General features: G+C 35.5%; 1 protein-coding gene across 6 annotated transcripts in view; it reads right to left on the reverse strand.

Annotated features, from left to right (window-relative positions):
* Window positions 1–9,349: 9,349 nt before the first annotated feature.
* The window catches only part of SPATA7 (spermatogenesis associated 7), a 47,238-nt gene continuing 38,364 nt past the window's right edge, over window positions 9,350–18,223 (reverse strand). For 5 of the 6 annotated variants that reach the window (XM_031952403.1, XM_031952400.1, XM_031952402.1 and 2 more), the window contains 5 exons: window positions 17,704–17,825; window positions 16,161–16,214; window positions 11,745–11,822; window positions 10,242–10,299; window positions 9,350–9,982 (listed from right to left, as the gene is read on the reverse strand). In XM_031952403.1, coding sequence (XP_031808263.1) covers window positions 9,389–9,982; window positions 10,242–10,299; window positions 11,745–11,822; window positions 16,161–16,214; window positions 17,704–17,825 — 906 coding nt within the window. In that variant the 3' untranslated portion in view covers window positions 9,350–9,388. The remainder of the gene's footprint in view (window positions 9,983–10,241; window positions 10,300–11,744; window positions 11,823–16,160; window positions 16,215–17,703; window positions 17,826–18,223) is intronic. The other variant, XM_031952401.1, reaches the window with a different exon arrangement.

Here is an 18,223-nt window from a genome sequence, read left to right on the forward strand (position 1 = left end):
AAGCCTCTTGAGCTTCTTTTGTAAGTTGGCGTGGTGAATTTAAAGCACTGTCTCCCCTTAATATGTCATACAACAGTTGCAATTGATAGGTAGTCAAGCCTAACACTGGACACATCCATTGGATATTTCCTATCAATTTCTGAAAGTCATTTAAAGTGTTTAGCTTCTCTGTTCTTAAGGAAAGTTTTTGTACTGTAAGCACCTTAGGATATACTTCATATCCTAAATATTGAAAAGGAGCATGTCTTTGAATTTTTTTCTGGAGCTATGTGCAATTTGTAGTTCTTTAGTCTTTCTATGGTCTTTTGTAGACGTTTCTAACATTTGTTCCTCAGAAGCACATCCCAATATATCATCCATATAATGTAACAATATTACTTTTGGAAATGCTTTTCTTACTGGAGTAAGAACAGCAGCAACATACATTTGACACATAATAAGGCTGTTTTTCAGTCCCTGTGGCAAAACTGTCCTATCTTTTATAGGGCTCAGCTAAGTTAACATTGGTCACTGAAAAGGCAAATCTTTGCATATCCTCCATATTCAGAGGGATAGAATAGAAACAATCCTTAATGTCTATAACCCAAAGAGGCCATTCTCTAGACAATTGAGTAGAAGATGCAGGTCTAGGCTTAATAGTTATCATAGTCCATCTGTTTATTTACTTTTCTTAAATCAATCAACATTCTCCATTTTCCAGATTTCTTTACTACAACAAAGACAGGGGAATTCCAAGGACTTAGAGAAGGTTGTAAGTGTTCTTGGTCAAGTTGCTCTTGTACTATATCTAATAAGGCCTGAATTTTTTCACTAGCTAAAGGCCACTGTTCCATCCACACTAGTGTATCAGTTTTCCATGAATGGGAACAGGTGAGAGTGTTGTCGGGCCTTCAACAGCATCCCTGCCTAAAAAAACCAAAGTAGTCATTTGTAATCCTGTTGTAAAATGTCTCTTCCCCACAGATTGATGGGGATTTTTTCAACTACAAAAGGAGTAAAAACTCCTGCTCTATCCTTTAATTTCCATCTCAAAGGGGTAGCACTAATTTCAGATGCTATTGATCATCCTCCTATGCCAGATATATGGGTATTTGCCACAATTTTTGACCAGTGACTGGGACATTAACTACACATTCCCCAGTTTCCCAAATCAGTGTATGGATGGACACTGTTTTGTTAGCACTTTCAGGGGCTGAAATGATCAAGCCCACTGTGTGTGGAGGCAAGGGATCTATAGGCTGGACAAGGACAGGTTTTAGCTCTCCAGGGGATATCTTGGTAGTCCTAGCTGCATACAGCTCTATTCTCCCTAATTGCAATCTCCTTCATCCATAAGCTTGCTTAAATATTCTCTGGGTGTAATAGCAGTTGACATCATGCCCCAAGTGTTTTTTGCCTTGGGCCCTGGAGCCTTGCCTCACCTCTTGTAATTAGGACATAGGGATGGATAGAACTGCTTTGTGGGTAGTGCTGATGGTGTCACTGCCCCTCCCACTCCTCCTCCTCCTCCTCCTGTCCATGAAGGGGGGAGTTGAGGGAGGAGGGTCAGGAGATGGGGAATACCCTAAGAGTGCAGGTGCAGGTGTAGGCAGAATTGAAAATGAGCTTTGAAGGTGAAAAGGAAGCTCATCAGCAAGGCACTTAAGGTACTTAATTCCTTTTCTGCCCAAGAGGCCATGGTAACTTAAAATATATAACTCTCTTTTCACCCAACCAGTTGTGTCCTGCAGATCGTAACAAGCAAAATAAATCAGTAAAATGCTAAAAAAAAGACTTCCTTAGCTCTGCCCCATGTACTGTACCCTCCGGGGCTACAGGCATCATCTCTCTGCTTGCTTTTCTCTTAATACTTATTTGTCTGGCTGCCCAAAATAAAATCTTTCCTCTTTAAAAATTTGTGGGGATTACTTAACCTATTGTATTCAATTAGTTGTTCTCCCACTAACTTCCCCATCTCTAGTTCCAAATTCTCCTTACAAAGCCACAGAGACATGCACTCAGAGCATCAGAAAACTCATTGATCTGCTTTTGAGTTATCAACAAACCTTGCTTCTCTGTTAACCTAGCTAACTATGCTTCATACTTCCCTGGAGGGAGGTTCTTTTCTTAGTATTTGCCCCATTTAGGTTGAAAAATAAAAGTGGCTAGATTAGGCCTTACCCATTCTTCCCACTTGGCTATTTTTATACTTACCCTATACTGGGTCACAGGGACTTCTCCAGTGAACTTGGCAGATCACATCAGTTGAGCTGATGTGTAGAGGACCTTACCTAGAGTCTCAAATTTGGGCACCAAATGTTGTGTCCTGCTTTCTAGAGCCCCCACCCTAGGGTGATTATATAATATACCATCTTAGTGGAGACGTGATGAGATGGGACTCCTGAGGATGGTGGAAAAATGGGAGTCTGTTTATTACTAGGTTTTTTCCCCTTTTCATACCCTTATGTAACAAAAACAACAATGGGCATGAATCCAGTATATACTTTGCACATGGGACCACATGAACTTGATATTGTACATAGTGTGCCACCTGGTATCACTCTTCCACCTGGTATTGAAGTGGGTTGTGGTCCCTTTAAGAAACTGTATTTGTGTTTCTTTCTGATTGATCTGTGATTCCTTTCAGACTCTCAGCCCCTCCTGGCTGATGCATTATCAGTTCAGGAAGTCAGGGCCTTTGATTCACAAATCCTGGTCAAAAGCATCCATCCCTTTGAATTCAAATAGATCTGGGTTTGTCCCAGCCCCCATCGGATCTGAGCCAACTTGGGTTCTTCCAGCCCCCATTCTGATGATCTGCTTGGGTTTCCCAACCCCTACCAAGACAAGCAATATAATGAGCTTCCACCAACTAAGGTCTTTGCAGATGGACCTTGGCAATTCCCTTTACTGCCAGGACTTTCTGCCCACTGGAATACTCTTTCCAGTGCCATCCTCTATTTATCCTCACCTCTTTCCCTAACTAGACTTTAACCTTACTTCCAATTCCCATAATAAACCTCTTTTATCAATCTAGGTTTTCGGGTCTATAAATTCCTTTACAGAGCCTCTGTGCCGCCAGAAAGGAGTCCCCAAAACTTCCTACCCTTGCACCGAATCCCAAGGGGTTTCAGGGGAGCTCCATTTGATTCCCTAAACCCTGAACCTGACACTAGACCTCATTTAACTCCCTGACCATCAGAAACCCTAATTTCATTTGGGTTTCCCAAATCTAAACCTCATCATTATCCCTCTGCTTCAATCACAACACAGGTTGTTATTGCCCTCTGACTTCTCAGGAAGGCCGAGAGCTCTTAGGGGAGATGAGGAGCCCAGCCAGACATTGTTAGCAGGTTTCCTCTGGGCTGAAGGGTCTTATATCTCACCCAGAGTTTTCCCATTGTCTGTGACCCTCTACAATAACCTATATCAAATTGTTTACTATCTTAGGGAATGCGGGAGGGAGAAAATTTGGAACTCAAAATTTTACAAAAAATGAATGTCAAACTCTAATTGGGAAAAATAAAATATTTAAAAAACAAACCAACAAAAAAGAAGCTTTAGGGGTTTCTATCATCTTCAGATTAAATAAAAGCTTCCATAAAAGTCATTCACAATCTGACTCCAGTTCTGTTTTCAGGCTGATTACAGGATTCCCTTTTATATATTTTATTCTCCAGCTAACCCTGCATGCTTTTTATTCTTTTATGTTTTTCTGACAATGGCCTCTATTCCCTTAGCAGATTGATCCTGATTCTTCACCAGTTCTCCCTTCTTCAGTCTTGCCTGTGTCAACCATTTGATGTTTTGTGTCCCTGGTTCCTATAGTTGTATAAATTGTGGAACTACTTATTTGTGACCATGGGTTTCCCCTGATGGACCATGAAGCCCTTAAGGGGCTGTTCTACCTTTGCATCTTCCTCCTGCTCCCCACTCTCCATTGTGCCTAGGACATAACAGAGACAATAAATTCTTGATTACATAGTGAAAAATTACTTTTTTTCCCTTGCTTCTCCAAGGGAGTCTTATGATCTATACTTTCAGTTACCTTTAACTACATGTCTTCTGGTTTCATTTATAGTGAAGGAGTTTAATCCTGCATGCGGCCAGACAGCACTGGAGTGGAGCATTGGACCCAGAGTCAGGAAGATTCACCACCTCGAGTTGTGATTTGGCCTCACTCTGGGCAAATCATTTAACTCCATTTGTCTGGGTGTTTTTTTTTTTTTTTTATCAAATGAGCTGAAGAAAGAGATGGCAAACCACTCCAGGATCTCTGCCAAGAAAACCCTAATAGGGTCATGAAGAGTCAGACACAACTGAAAAGCTGACCAACACATCAGTACTGATATGTTCAGCTTTACTGGCAATATATTACTCATGATTGTTGGATAGGGATCTCATTTATAATACCAAGAGTTAATTTATGTGTCCCTTGAATAGCAAGCATTCACTTGGGCAAAATCTTTTGAGAACCAAGAGTTATTTTAGCATGGGGAAGATACATTTAAGTTGAATTTTTGTGGAGGGCAGTGTCAGTGTGGAAAGTGGGTTGGAACTGGGAGTAAAGAAGATACTCTTATTATACTGTATTAATTTCAGATGACTATATTAAAAATCTTTGAATTACAGAAAGAACATTTTAATTATTTTCAAAGAGATAAGGTCTGTATTTCTAGAGTATTAGTTAATTAGCCTGAAGATATCTGACTTTGTTAATTCAACCAATATTGAAAGCATCTTAAGTGGAAGAAATTGCAAGGAGCATATAAAGACAAATGAGTCATGATGCCAGACGCAGGGAAGGCTGCAATATAGAAGGGGAGATTTAATAGGAATACTCATTTATGAATGTATGTATGTGTATGCATCTGAATAACATTTACTAAGTGCTAGGTACTTTGCTCAATGATCTTCTGCTTTCAAGGAAACGACATCATTTTGTGGAAATGACATGAATTCACAGAAATAAACAGAAAACAGATGCAGAATTGCTGTACTCAATGCTGTATATGCTGATAATCCATGGAAGAAATTATTTTTGGTGGACTGAGTCAGGAAAGTCTTCATGGACAATATGTCATTTGGTTTTTAAGGATGAAGAGGAATTAGACAAATCTGGGCTGTCCAGCTAGGTGGAGGGAAACATTTTAAATTAAGGCAACAATTAATCTGGCACATAGGCTATCTTTCCTGTTTGCAGTCTGGGATAGTTGGTAGATTAGAGGAGTGGCAGACTGTCTTAAATTAGGTCAAGGACAAACCACTAATTTTGACTATTAGGTGAAGTTTTCATTTTTCAAAGGAACCATGGTACTGTGGCAAGTATGCTGGTTGAGGAGACAAATTTTATTTTTTCTTTTTAAATGCTGTGCAACTTTATAAGTAAGTTATTTAATCCCTTTAGGCCTTAGATCCTATATCTGTAAGTTGGTGAAATTGGACTAGATGACCTTAAAGGTTCATTTTGGCCTTAAATCCTGTGATAGGTAATGGAGGATCATTTAAAACTTTTAAGTGTAATAGTTATAATCAGAGTAGTCTTAATAAAATAGGGCTAATAAAAATTGGAAGAAGACTAAAGGTGGGCAATTTAGGGTGCTACAGAAATACTTCAAGAGAAATAATGAAAGTCTGAATGAGGGTGAACTAGCAGTGGAAACGGAACCAAATGGACAGGTTTTTAAGACTGTTCAAAGACAGGATTAGTTAAACTGTCCTCAGGCTGGAGAGAGGTTAGAATCAATAAATAAATGATTATCACCAATATGTAGAATGGAGGAGTCAGCAAATACCAGCTAAGGACATTTAAGTACTGTTATGGTCCAGAAGATATTCACAGATCATAGATTTATAACTTGAAGGAACTTCAGAGGCCATCTAATCCAGCACCCTTCATTTTAAAATAGAGGAAATTAAAAATGAAGGGAGATTAAATGAATTGCCTAAGGACCCATGGTACAAACAAGAGTTCAGATGCAATTCTGTTATCTATAACTGGCCTTATGAATAGCTAGACTAGGTAGGTCCTCTAAAAGGCACAGAGAAGGCCCCTTTACTCCTGACATTTTTTTAACTGGCCTAAAATTCCAATATTGAGGCATAATTCTCCTAGGTAAACATGTTGCCAGTTTTGTTTTTGTTTTTAAATCCTGATACCCAAGAGCTAAATTTGAAAAAAAAAAAAATTCAAGAGCTGTTACCAATCACCAATACTTAGTATGACTTAATCAAATTATCCGATAATCTTAGAAAAACAACACTTCTGATCTCTAGAGATGGGTATTTCTATAGTATTAGATGCCCAAAGACATTGACTTAATTGAGTTTACAAAGTAAATTTTCTCAAGTTATATTCCATTCCCCCCATAGTTTTGATTGCTTCATACATTCAATTTGATAACAAATTTAATATTAAACATTTGTTACGATATAAAAGCTTATTCTCTTTTTTATCCTGGCATACAACATATTCTAAGTGTGAAAGGAAGAAAAGCTTTCCTTTTTCTTGGAGCTGCCAACTGCAATACTTTAATTATCCAGTCTATGGTTACTGTTATTGGGGGTACTTCTTGGGCCATTCCTGTGCTCTCAGAAGAATACCTGAGAAGGTGCATAGTGCCTTCCCAAAGAACATTAAGTGGGATGGTTGTGCTTCACAGAGAACAAGGCAATAATAAAATGATTGGTTTTGTTATTAGCAGTACTATATGTAAGTACTTTGTGGTTTACAAAGCATTTTGCATACTTTGATTCTCACAATCTTGGGAGATAAGAATTGCAATTATCTTTTTTTTTTTTTTTTAAACAGATTAAGCAACTGAGGCACAGAAAGCTTAATATGTCTATGTATCACAGATAGTAAGAGTCTTCAACTAGCATTTGAATTCAGATCTTCTGATTCCAGAGCCATTCCTGCACTCTTCAAGATCCCTATTCATGTGGGATAAGTGCCATTTGGCTGAATTCCACAAATGTTTTGAGGAATAGAATGCTCTGTTCTATAAATACAACTATTCCTATACAAGTTCTCAAAGTGTCTATGGCCCCAATCCTTTTTATTGTTATTCTCATTTAACTATCCACTTCAAAAAATCAACAATATTTTAGGAACTAAGATGCCAAAAAGCTAATGTGTATAATTATCAGGACCTTAAGTTAATTTTTAAACACAGAATTAAAGAGATGGAAGTAGGAGATAAATTATAGTTATCTATATGGAATATTTTATTTCTACATATTTTTGTTCATTTAAGTCCTGATTCTTTGTAACCCTATTTGGGGTTTTCTTGACAGAGACTGGAGGGGTTTGCCATTTTCTTCTCCAGCGCATTTTACAGATAAGGAAACTTTGGCAAACAGGATGAAGTGACTTGCCTAGATTTATACAGTTAGTGTTTGAGGCTTCATTTGAATATAGGTCTTCTCGAGTTCAGAACAGGCACTCTAATCACTAGGCCAGCTAGTTGTTTTTCTGCAGAGGTTTAGAGAACTAGTTATGGAGATCTGTTTTCAAAAGTCACTTGTTGCTGTTCAGCCAGTCACACCCGCCTCTTAAGAGACCCCATAGCATGTTGTGGAATTTTCCTGGCCAAGGCACTGAAGTGGTTTGCCATTTCCTTCTCCAGAGGATCAAGACAAATGGAGTTAAATTACTTGCCTAGCATCACACAGCTACTAAGTGTCTGAGGTCTTTCTTGAATCTGGGTCTCTCTGAGTCCAGACCAGGTTTCTAGCCACAGAGGTATGTAGCTGCTTCTCCACCAAAGCTGTCACCAGCTCCTTCCTCTCTAATGCAGAATTCCAGATTTTTGTGTGTAGCATTCATGCATCTTCACTTTGGGAGGCACCATTCTGCCTTCCCAACATACCTTATACACTAATTCTCTTCTATGTACTCTATACCCCAACCACACTGACCCCTTCTTTGCATCCAAGCATGCTCTGCATTTTACCACCTCGATGCCTTTGCTCTGTGTAGCTGGAATACATTTCCTCTTCTCCTCTTGTTTAATACCCATCCATCCTTTAAATCTCAAGACAAATAACGATTTCTTTGCTCAAAAGCTTCTTTGACACCCCACCTCCTTTTCCTCCCTTTCTCATACTGAACACTTTATTCTTTCAAACATATTTACATAAATATTTTTCATTATATGTCTGTAGCATTCCTCTAACAATAACATAGTACTTTATAGCTTTGTATTATTAGAAGTAGCAGAGGTATTAATAACAACTAACATTTATATAGCACATTAAGCTTTTCAAAGCACTTCATACACATTATCTCACTCAGTCCTCACTAAAACCCCATTACATAGGTACAACTATTACCTCCCACTTTTACAAACAGGGAAACTGCACCTTGTGGAAAGTCGAAGACTTCCCCAGAGTTATGCTAGGCCTAAGTAAGGACTCAAATTCAGATACATTAATCCACTGAGTTGCTCCCATTATCAAAATCTACCAGAATGAAATTATGAGTTTATCATAAAAATATTTTCCATAGAAGATAGGGAAGGCTCACAAAAACTTCTATAAAATTTTATTATGATTTTATAAATATTATTTTATAAGGATTTTATATAGTATAAAATCAATGAGGGGATTTTATATAGTATGAAAGCTTTCCTAATGCCTAGCTAAATCCCACTCAACTCAATCCTTTTAGTGTTATCAAACTTCTTAATACAGGTACATTGAGTTAATATGAGATTTCTCCTTTATTTGTTTACTCTAATATTTAAAGCAAAATATTTTTCTAATGGATATTTTCATTCAAATAAATACTGTTTGTAGGAATGGAATTCCTTATCACAAACCCATATAATTTATCAATCTTATATTTTTATTATCTCCATTTAAAGATTTTGTCTTTTGTTATTGCAGTAATCTAAAACAAAATAATACTATTTTATATTAGCTTAAACTTAAGTTTTAAACTTTAACTTAACTTTTAAGTTTTAAAAAAATTTCCAGATTTGTCATGGCATTTGAGCTTTCCTTGGGGTAAGTACTATTATCCCTACTTGACTTATAGGTGAGAGAAATGAGCCCAAGGTGGTGATTTGCTTATGGTTGTAAAGTGAAGTTGGTGGTAGAACTGGGATTAGAAAATAGATCTACTGAGTCCCAGACCTGTGGCACTTTTCAATAGATAATGCTGCCTCTTTATTTGAAACAATAGTTATTACTTGGAATAATGTGGTACATTGAAATCCAGATTATTTATATAGACTTGTTTTCCTGCATGAAAAAATTTATAAGTTTCAAAATATGATAGAGAGACAGAGACTTACAGAGAAGAGTGAGAGTGAGAGGGAGGGAGGGAAGAGAGTAAGGAGGAAGGGAGAGAGGGAGAGAGACAAAGAATGATTCGCTAGCCATTTGGAGTATTTATTAACTAACATCAGTTATCCAAAGGATTTTGCTCATTGATTGTTTCAGTGATGTTGGAAGTTGGTTCTTCTGTGTCATGATCATTATCTTCCTTAATGGAATTTTGAACACACTCTTCCAAGTGTGTTTTACCGGAAACATTTAAAGATTCTGTTTTTTCAAGGTCATTATTACCTTCTTCAAAGAACTCTGTAGGGAATACTGGGTTTGAGGTGGGGTAGGAAACACTTGGTTCTTCAGTCTCTGCTGATGGTTCAAGATTTGTTTCACTAATCACCTGCCCATTAACACTGTCTTCTGAATACTTATCTTTAGAGCTGTGCAGTGAAGTACAGCTTGGGGAAGCGGATACTATTTCCTTTTGGGTCAAATCTACATCCAGAGCTTTATCATGTACATCAAGAGATTGTAAGGTTTCTTCACTTTTGGAAGGAGACACTGGAATTTCATTTTCATCTGTTAATTGTATTTCTTCTGGAGTTTCAAGTTTTTCAAAATCAAACAAATTTGACATATTAAGGGTACCATTTAGTTTTTCAGGTTTTCCTTCAGGAGTACAGCCTAAATCGACCTTCAAGACATGAAGCATGTGCCGCATTTTCTTCTAGAATTAAGGAGGAGAAAATGATTACATTAATTTACTTTCTTCATTTATAAAATCTAACCAAAAGCTTGAAATGTGCAGCACTACTAAAAAGCATAGTCATCTGAATAGGATGACAGCTGCAAAAATAGAAAGCTCCCCCTGAAATTTTCCCCATGCCTGTTTTATATAAGGTCCTTAAGGGTAATGGGGTGGTGAGAAGAAAAACTTTAAAATAATTTATTCAGATTTTTATAAAGCAATACTATAAAAAACAAACCTCCTCCAAATGATGTTTGTTTTGTTCTATGTGGCGTTCAAACAATCTCTCTAAAACCCTATAAATGACAAAGAAAAAAGTCATGGTCTCAAAATTAATTTAAAACACACAAGGCAAAACCAAAAGGTATGCATTTCACTTATACATATTAACTTTAAACTACTGAGATGCCTTTGTTTTTGTAACTATTTTGGTAGTGTTTAAAAATGTTTTATAGCTTTCATTAATTAATGAAATTGTTTTCTCTCTTAAAAAAAAGCATCAATTCTCCCTGTTCTGCTTTTTCTCCCAATTTGGAGACTTAAGAACTCAATGGACTTCAAGTAGTAAAGGAAAAAAAAAAAAAAAAAAAGAAATTCAGGAAAATAACTGATCTAGTTATTAATCACACAGAACATTTCCAAAATCAGATTCATTGTCTTCTTTCTGACTCTTTCACTTCTACTAAAGGTAATACCATTTTCCAAGTCACTCAGGCATAATATTTTGTAGTCATATTAAACTTCTCCTTTTCGCACTTCCTCTTCTCTCTCATAACTGATACATAAAAAACCTTATACCATTAGTACCCCAGTATTTCCCAAATTGATTCCCTTCCTGATGATGCTGCCTTTAAGTGTTTGTACTTAGGTAATACAACTGATTATAATAATTGAACAACAATCAATACATTAAAAATAAAACGGAGGTCAAGATAAAAGAGAACTGTCAACAAAAGATCAAGAATACTTCAAAGTCCAGTATGACAGAGTAGTGAATGGAATTTAAGATAGGATATATTAAGGCATTTGTCACCATCCTTACTTCTGCCTAGGCACTACTAGCACTTTCCATTTCTTGTGACAGTTTTTGCAAAAGTTTTCCCAACTAGACAACCAGCCTCTAATTTCTCTTCCCTCAAAGTTATTTTATGCAATGCTATTAATTTCTAATAATGCATAGGGATAATCATGTCACTCTGATTCTCAAAAACTTTCTATTACCCTTAAAAAAATACTCACTATTCCTCAAATAACTCCCTTAGAGTTCCTTGCGCCTAAAATTATCTGGCCATCTGCAACTGTTGAAAACCTTCAAAATCCAGCTCAAACGTCATGTCTTTAATGGAGCCTTCCCAGAAGTAGAATTACATCTACATGACACTTACATGATCATTTGATTATTTTTATTAGAGAAAGACTAGAAAACTTCACTTAGTAAAAAGAATGAAGTTTTTTTTTTTTTGTTCAAATGGTAATTTTTACAAATTCTTAACTTAACCAGGTTAATAAACAGATTCTTATATATCTTAATTGATACATCTCTTTGTGAGATGGATCCCTCCCTAAAAACAAGCCAATTTAAAAAGTATAAAGTATAAAGTATGAATTATGCACAGAAAAGCACGAGGCATTTTTAATTTGAGCAGTACAATATTAACATTTAGCTAATATATTTTTGGAAATGGTCCAAAATTAATACTATTTATTTTAGCTGGATACATTTATTGCCATTTAATCTAACCTGTTAGAAAATAAGCCAAGTTTCAGAATTTCATCTGTTACATCTTCAATGAAGCTCAGATATAAGAGTTCTTCTTCTCTGTAGAGGCAATATAAAAATCAAATATGAACTACCTTTACTTATTCTGAAGATTATAGAGAAGGAAATTTTCTTCCTCCAATTTATAATATGTATGTATGTATATATATATATATATATATATATACACACACACACAATATATATATATACACACACACACACACATATATGTACCTCTTATATACATGATAATTTGCATGTTATCTCCCAAATTAGAATGTTTTTAGAGCTAAAAATACTTGTAGGAAAAAAGCAAAGGCATGTTAACCTATATTATTATTATATAATATTATATATAATATATATTAGATTGCTTGCTATCTGGAGGGGGAGAAATGTTTGGAACACAAGGTTTTGCAAAACCGAATGTTGAAAACTATCTTTGCATATATTCGCAAAAATAAAAAGATATTATAAAGAAAGTGAAGGGAAGGTTTTGGATCAGAGGGAGAAATATTCATGAACATAAAGAGATGTGAATTTCAACATTGGGAATAGTGGGGAAAAAAGTGCTGGACTGGGAATAAGAAGACATGGGTTAAAATCCTGACTCTTACTACATATAAGTCTGCGAAAGTAACCTCTCTGAGCCTTAGTTTCTTTGTTGGACAAAATATATTAAAGTTCCTATCAAGAGCAAATTTTTGATTCTGTGGTATACGTGTTTCCTTTTTGCTTGAAATCAATCAACAAGCATTTAAGTGTCTACCATGCACTGTGCCAAATTCTGGGGATATAAAGACAGACCTTGCCCTCAAGGAGCTCACAATGTAATGGGGGAGACAGCAAGCAAACAATTATATACAAGCTATACACACACACACAAAAAAAAAAAAAAAAAACCCAGGAAAATCATTAAGAGGGGATAAAGCATCTTGTAGAAGGTGGGATTTTAGTTGGAACTTCAGCTGGAAGCCAGTACGCAATCCTGAGGGGGACATTTAGAGAAAACACCCATAACTCAGAGGAGTGTCTTGTTTTTAGACTTTCCAAAGTTCAGTGTCACCAGCCTGTAAGTTCACAGAGGAAAATGAGGTATAATTAGAAAGAGCACTACAGCCTAGACTATGAAGGAGTATAAATTCCAAACAGATATTGGAGGTAGTACAGTCATTGAAATTTATTGAGTAGGAAGGTGACATGGTGAAATCTATACTATAGGAAAATAACTTTGATGGCTGAATGGGGGAATAGATGGGAGTGGGCCTAAGGTAAGATGACCCACTGCCAGGCAGCTGCAGTGGTCCAGGCATTAGGTGATGGAATCTGGCTTCGGAGTGATGGTAGCCATCAAAGGAGAGAAGGGAATATATTTGAGAAATAACTGCAAATGTGAAAACAACAGGCCTTGGCAACAGACTGGAAATGAGGAGATGAGAGATAATGAGGAATGATAGTAAGAAAGCCAAAGAGGATGCCTAAATGGTGAGTCTGGAGGACCGAGAGGAGAATGAGGCCCTTAAGAGTAACAGGGACATTTGGGAGGATGGAAGATTTGGGGGAAATTGTTGACATTCAATTTGATATTTCTGAAAGGTAGTTGGAGATGTGAGATTGAAAGTCAGCAGAGAGATTAGGGCAGGACAAATAGACATGAGAATCAAAGTCAGCAGAGAGATTAGGGCAGGACAAATAGATCTGATAATTGTCAGCATAGAGATGATAATTAAATCCATGGGAGTTGATGAGATAACTAGCTGAAATAGTATAGACAGGGAAGAGAAAGGACAAAGTTCAGGACAAAGTACTATGGAATACCAAAGATGAGTAGGTATAACCTAGCTGAGGATCCAGCAAAGAATTAAGAGAGGTCTGAGAGGTTGGAGGAGAACCAGGAAAGAGTGGGGTCCCGAAAGCCCAGGAAGAAGACAACGTCCAGGAGAAGAGAACAGTACAGAAGACTACAGAAAGCCCAAGAAGATTGAGGGCTGAGGAAAAGCTATTGGGTTAGACAAAGGGGAGATCCCTGGTGACTGTGAAGGCAGAGTTTGAGTGGAATGATGAGGTTGGAAGTTGAATTGTAAGGGGCTGAGAAGAGAAGTGAAGACACCTACAGCAGACAACTTTCTCAAAGAGTTTAACACAAACTCACACAAAAGGAGAAGAGATAAAAGACATTATGCTAGAGGGGATGGAAAGATCAAGTGAGGATTTGTTTTTTCCAGTACTGGGGAGAAGAGGGAATGTTTGTAGGAAATGGGAAAGGAGTCAGTAGACAGGGAGAAAGAAGGAAGATAAGAGAGAAAGTGAGAATGACAGAAAAGGCAATTTGTTTTAAGAAACAGGATGGAATAGGATTGCTTGTACCAGTAGAGTTAAGGATGTGACATATATTCTAGGAATATATTTCTCTTTGTTATAAAGGCCTTTGATCAGTTCTCAAAATTTATTCTGGCTCCTATGTCCAACATCTAGTATAAGAGATGATTTGTGGCATTTAATAGGGAAGTACGGGAAAGAATGAGAGATAGAGGGTACACTTCTTTTTTTCCCCCATGATTCCCTCTTCTTTTGTTTTAAAAATAGGAGAAAATCCACATAAGGGGTGCATAAATACATTAGGATGTTATATATTTGTAGTTTAACAACTGTCAAGAGGCAGTGTAGAGTATCAGAATAAAAAGCACTGGATCAAAAATAACTTCTAGTTGAGTTGAAGCATTTATGACATGGCCATGAGCAAGTCAGCGAAATTTCTGATACTTTATTTCCTCACCAGTCCTGAGAATTATGATTCTTGTACTATCTATCTCACAGAATTATTGTGAGGAAACTATTTTGTAAACTATTAATGCTCCAAATGGAGAAATTACAAGAAAATTGTGGCAAATGTGGGCTTAATTTGCAGAAAAAAGGAGTTTGAATGAACTTAAAAATGTCAAATACCCAAGACCCCTCCCACATACCCATTAAATTGTAAGGGCTCCCTGTTATCTCCAGATGCAAATACAGATGCTCTATTCTTACAACCCAACATGTATTGTTTGATCCAGTGACTCTGAGTCTTCTGGCTTTCCATGAACATGATAATCTCTTGGCTCCACACATTGTCTTTGGTTCTTCCCACGGGTGGGAACATTCTCCCTTCTCTGCTTCCTTTAATTTCCAACTAAAAATTTTCCTACAGGAAGCTTTTCCTAATATCTCTTAAATCCAAAGCTTTCTTTCTGTTATTTCTTTTTATCTTGTACACACACACACACACACACACACACACTCTCTCACTCTTGCAAATTGTCTGCTTCAGTACATTGAGGGTAGGGACTATTATTGGCTTCTTCTTGTATTCCCATTGCTTAGCACAGTGACTGTATCATAGTAGATACTTAATGTTTATTGATTGATTGAAGCTCAGAAATGTAAAGTGATTTATCCAAAGTTACACACTGACACAGCCAAGATTTAAAGCCTTTATCTCCCGATTTCTAAGTCAGTGCTTTTTTCACTCTACTGAGTACAAGGAGATAGTGTTATCAAGCAGTTTTTGCTATATTATAGAAACACAAATCACAACTTAAGAGTCATAAAAGTACCATATTAATATTCATAATTATATACTTTAATGTCATTCAACCATTTCAAAGTACCTCATTACTTCATTTGAATAAATGAATTGATAAGCAACCCTACTTTATGAGATATTAATAACTTTATTTTACAGAAAGTAAATTGGGGCAAAAAAATGACTAAAATTTAAATACTAAGTGATAAAATAAGACTTTTTTTGCTGATAAAAACAGAGCTCTTAATTGAAAACAAAACTATCTATAAAGAGCTACTGGTTTTAAAAGTTTGGGAATCTTCATTTACATTAGATTTTTTGATAAAATATTTTTTTAATTATTGACTTCTCTCTTTATCTCTTTAGTTCCCTTTCCCCCTTTATCCTAGAAAATTTCCCTTATAACAGATAATTTCTCATTTACATTTAACATACCTCAAATACAATATATTTATTTATGGTTCTTCCTTATTCTACTATAATATATAAAAGCAGTATAAGTACTCCAGGAAAAATGCTTGGTTTCTTCATAGAAAGATTGAAATCACAAAATCAAGCATTATGGACATGGCGAGGAAACAAATATTAAATTATTCAGGAACAGAAATTCAACTTTTGGGAAAAGTTAGGAAACAGGTACTTATTTCACAAATATTATTTTTGGAAATTTTTCTTACATTTAGCAAGAGTTCTGGACTAAACTACTGGAGTTCATTTGTAAATGAACTTAATTTTTAATTTTTACTTAATCATTAAAATACTATTTATATTATGATTAGGTAATTTAAAGGCAGTTTTTCTCTTATAAAATCATAGAATAAAAAAGGACATACTCAGACTGGATTTTTTTCACTGGACTAGGCTGCAGGTAATATGGAATGGATGCTCTATAGACAGGAAAAAAAAGGACAATATTTAAGCAAATATAATTCTATTTAAAGCAATAAATAGCAAACAGATTCCTTAAGAATTAATCTAATCAATAGTCAACTTAGTACATATTTAGTGACCACTAACATGTCTTACAATAGATGCTACAAAGTATACTGTCTTTTCTTATAGTGTTTTGTGCCTTTACTTCTTTCAGAGAAATACCAGAAGCAGCTCTGATAAAACTAATATTACTAACATTCTTGGGTTACCAAGTGAGTAGAAGGGAGTAAAGTAGCTGCATGTCTTCAATTCACTGTCCAATTCTGAGTTTTTAGCTGGTCTGCCTGGTAAATGTTAAGAATATTAAGCTATGATATATAATGTAATTTCTATACTTTCTAAAAAATATTTCATTTTTAAAATTTTGGATATGGATATAGATAATTTCCACTCTATTCATACAAAAAGGTATCTAGTTTCCATGCCTTTGCATTGGCTATATATCTCATGCCTAAAATAAACTTTCTTTACCTCTAACTCTTAGAAATCCTAGCTTCCTTCAAAGCTCAAATTAAGTACCCCATCTGGGAGTACATTTCATAAAAACTTGTATTTATGATATAAATTTGCATTGATATCATAAGTATTGTGTATTTACTTTTATGTGTACAGTTTTATCCAATAGTGTGTCAGCTTCTTGAGGGCAAGTACTATTTTGTATTTCTCTTTTTATTTCTAGCACTTAGTAAAGTGTCTAGCGTAGTGATTATTGACTGAATATAGAATTCTGTTGGATTGACATGAACCTGAGAAAAATCAAGGGAGTATGATATACTTCTACTGTCTTGAACATACCATTTGGAGTTTCAAATGCATTTGTGAAAACTCTCTCATCATTACTTGGTAGTCAACTTCTGGGGAAAATTTACAGATAGCTATAAAGTTTATTCAGCTTAGTGTGCCTTGTTGAAGCATGAGTTCAAGTCTTACCTCTAATATACTCTGGCAATATCATCTATGTACAAGTCTCTTAATCTCAAAGATTTGAGCACCTTTTTGCAACTACAAATTGAAGGGAAGGAGCTAATCTGCACTGGTAGATGGAATTTCCTCATCTGAAATTTCAGGTCCAATCCTTGTTTTATTCTTAATAATGGAAGGAACTAATGTTCCCTTTATTTAAAAGAGTGATTTTCTTCTAATAGGTGCTTACAAATATTTGTTGAATTGAATTTTTCCTTCATTAATGAATTAGGCAATACAAAAAAATACTAAAATATTTTATTCAATGTTCATAATCATTAATTAAAATTTTATTATTTTATTTTTGTAAAATGGCCATTTTCAATAAAACAGTATATTAAAATGAAGTCTTATTGTGTCAGACTGCACTTCTAGACAATGGAATTATGACACAGGATGACAATCTTTATTAAGTCCTAAAGCTTAAGAGAAAGTAAAAATGAAGATGTAGAAAAATTGAAAGTATTTTGAAAACTTTACCTTGAGAATGGGTAGTGAAGAACATTTTCTTTAACTTTTTCCCAGGCTAAGTTATTCCTTAAGTGCTGGGAAGGAATAATTTTTTCCTTCATTCCATATGTATTACAACTGGATGTCTTGGGTATAATAAAAGAATAAATCCTTACTATTTTAATGATTTATAATTTTTAAAACTACATAAATTACAAAAATCAAGGAAGACAGAAATTTGCAATGGATGAGAGTTATTTTCTAACAAATTAAAACAAATACTAATCATTTAATTTATACAAATGGTTAAGACACAATGATGTATACTGTACAACCTTATTATACAACCTAAATGAGAACTCAGATAACATTTTAAATAATATGAAGAAAGGGTCCTCAAGGGGCATCTAGTTAGTACAGTGGATTGAGCACCAGCCCTGAGTTTAGGAGGACTTGAATTCAAATTTAGTCTCAGACACTTAACACATCCTGGCTGTATGAGCCTGAGCAAGTCACTTAACCCCAATTGCCTCAGCAAAAAAAAAAAAAA

This window comes from Sarcophilus harrisii, chromosome 2 (genome assembly GCF_902635505.1).
Source record: "Sarcophilus harrisii chromosome 2, mSarHar1.11, whole genome shotgun sequence".
Lineage (NCBI taxonomy): Eukaryota > Metazoa > Chordata > Mammalia > Dasyuromorphia > Dasyuridae > Sarcophilus > Sarcophilus harrisii.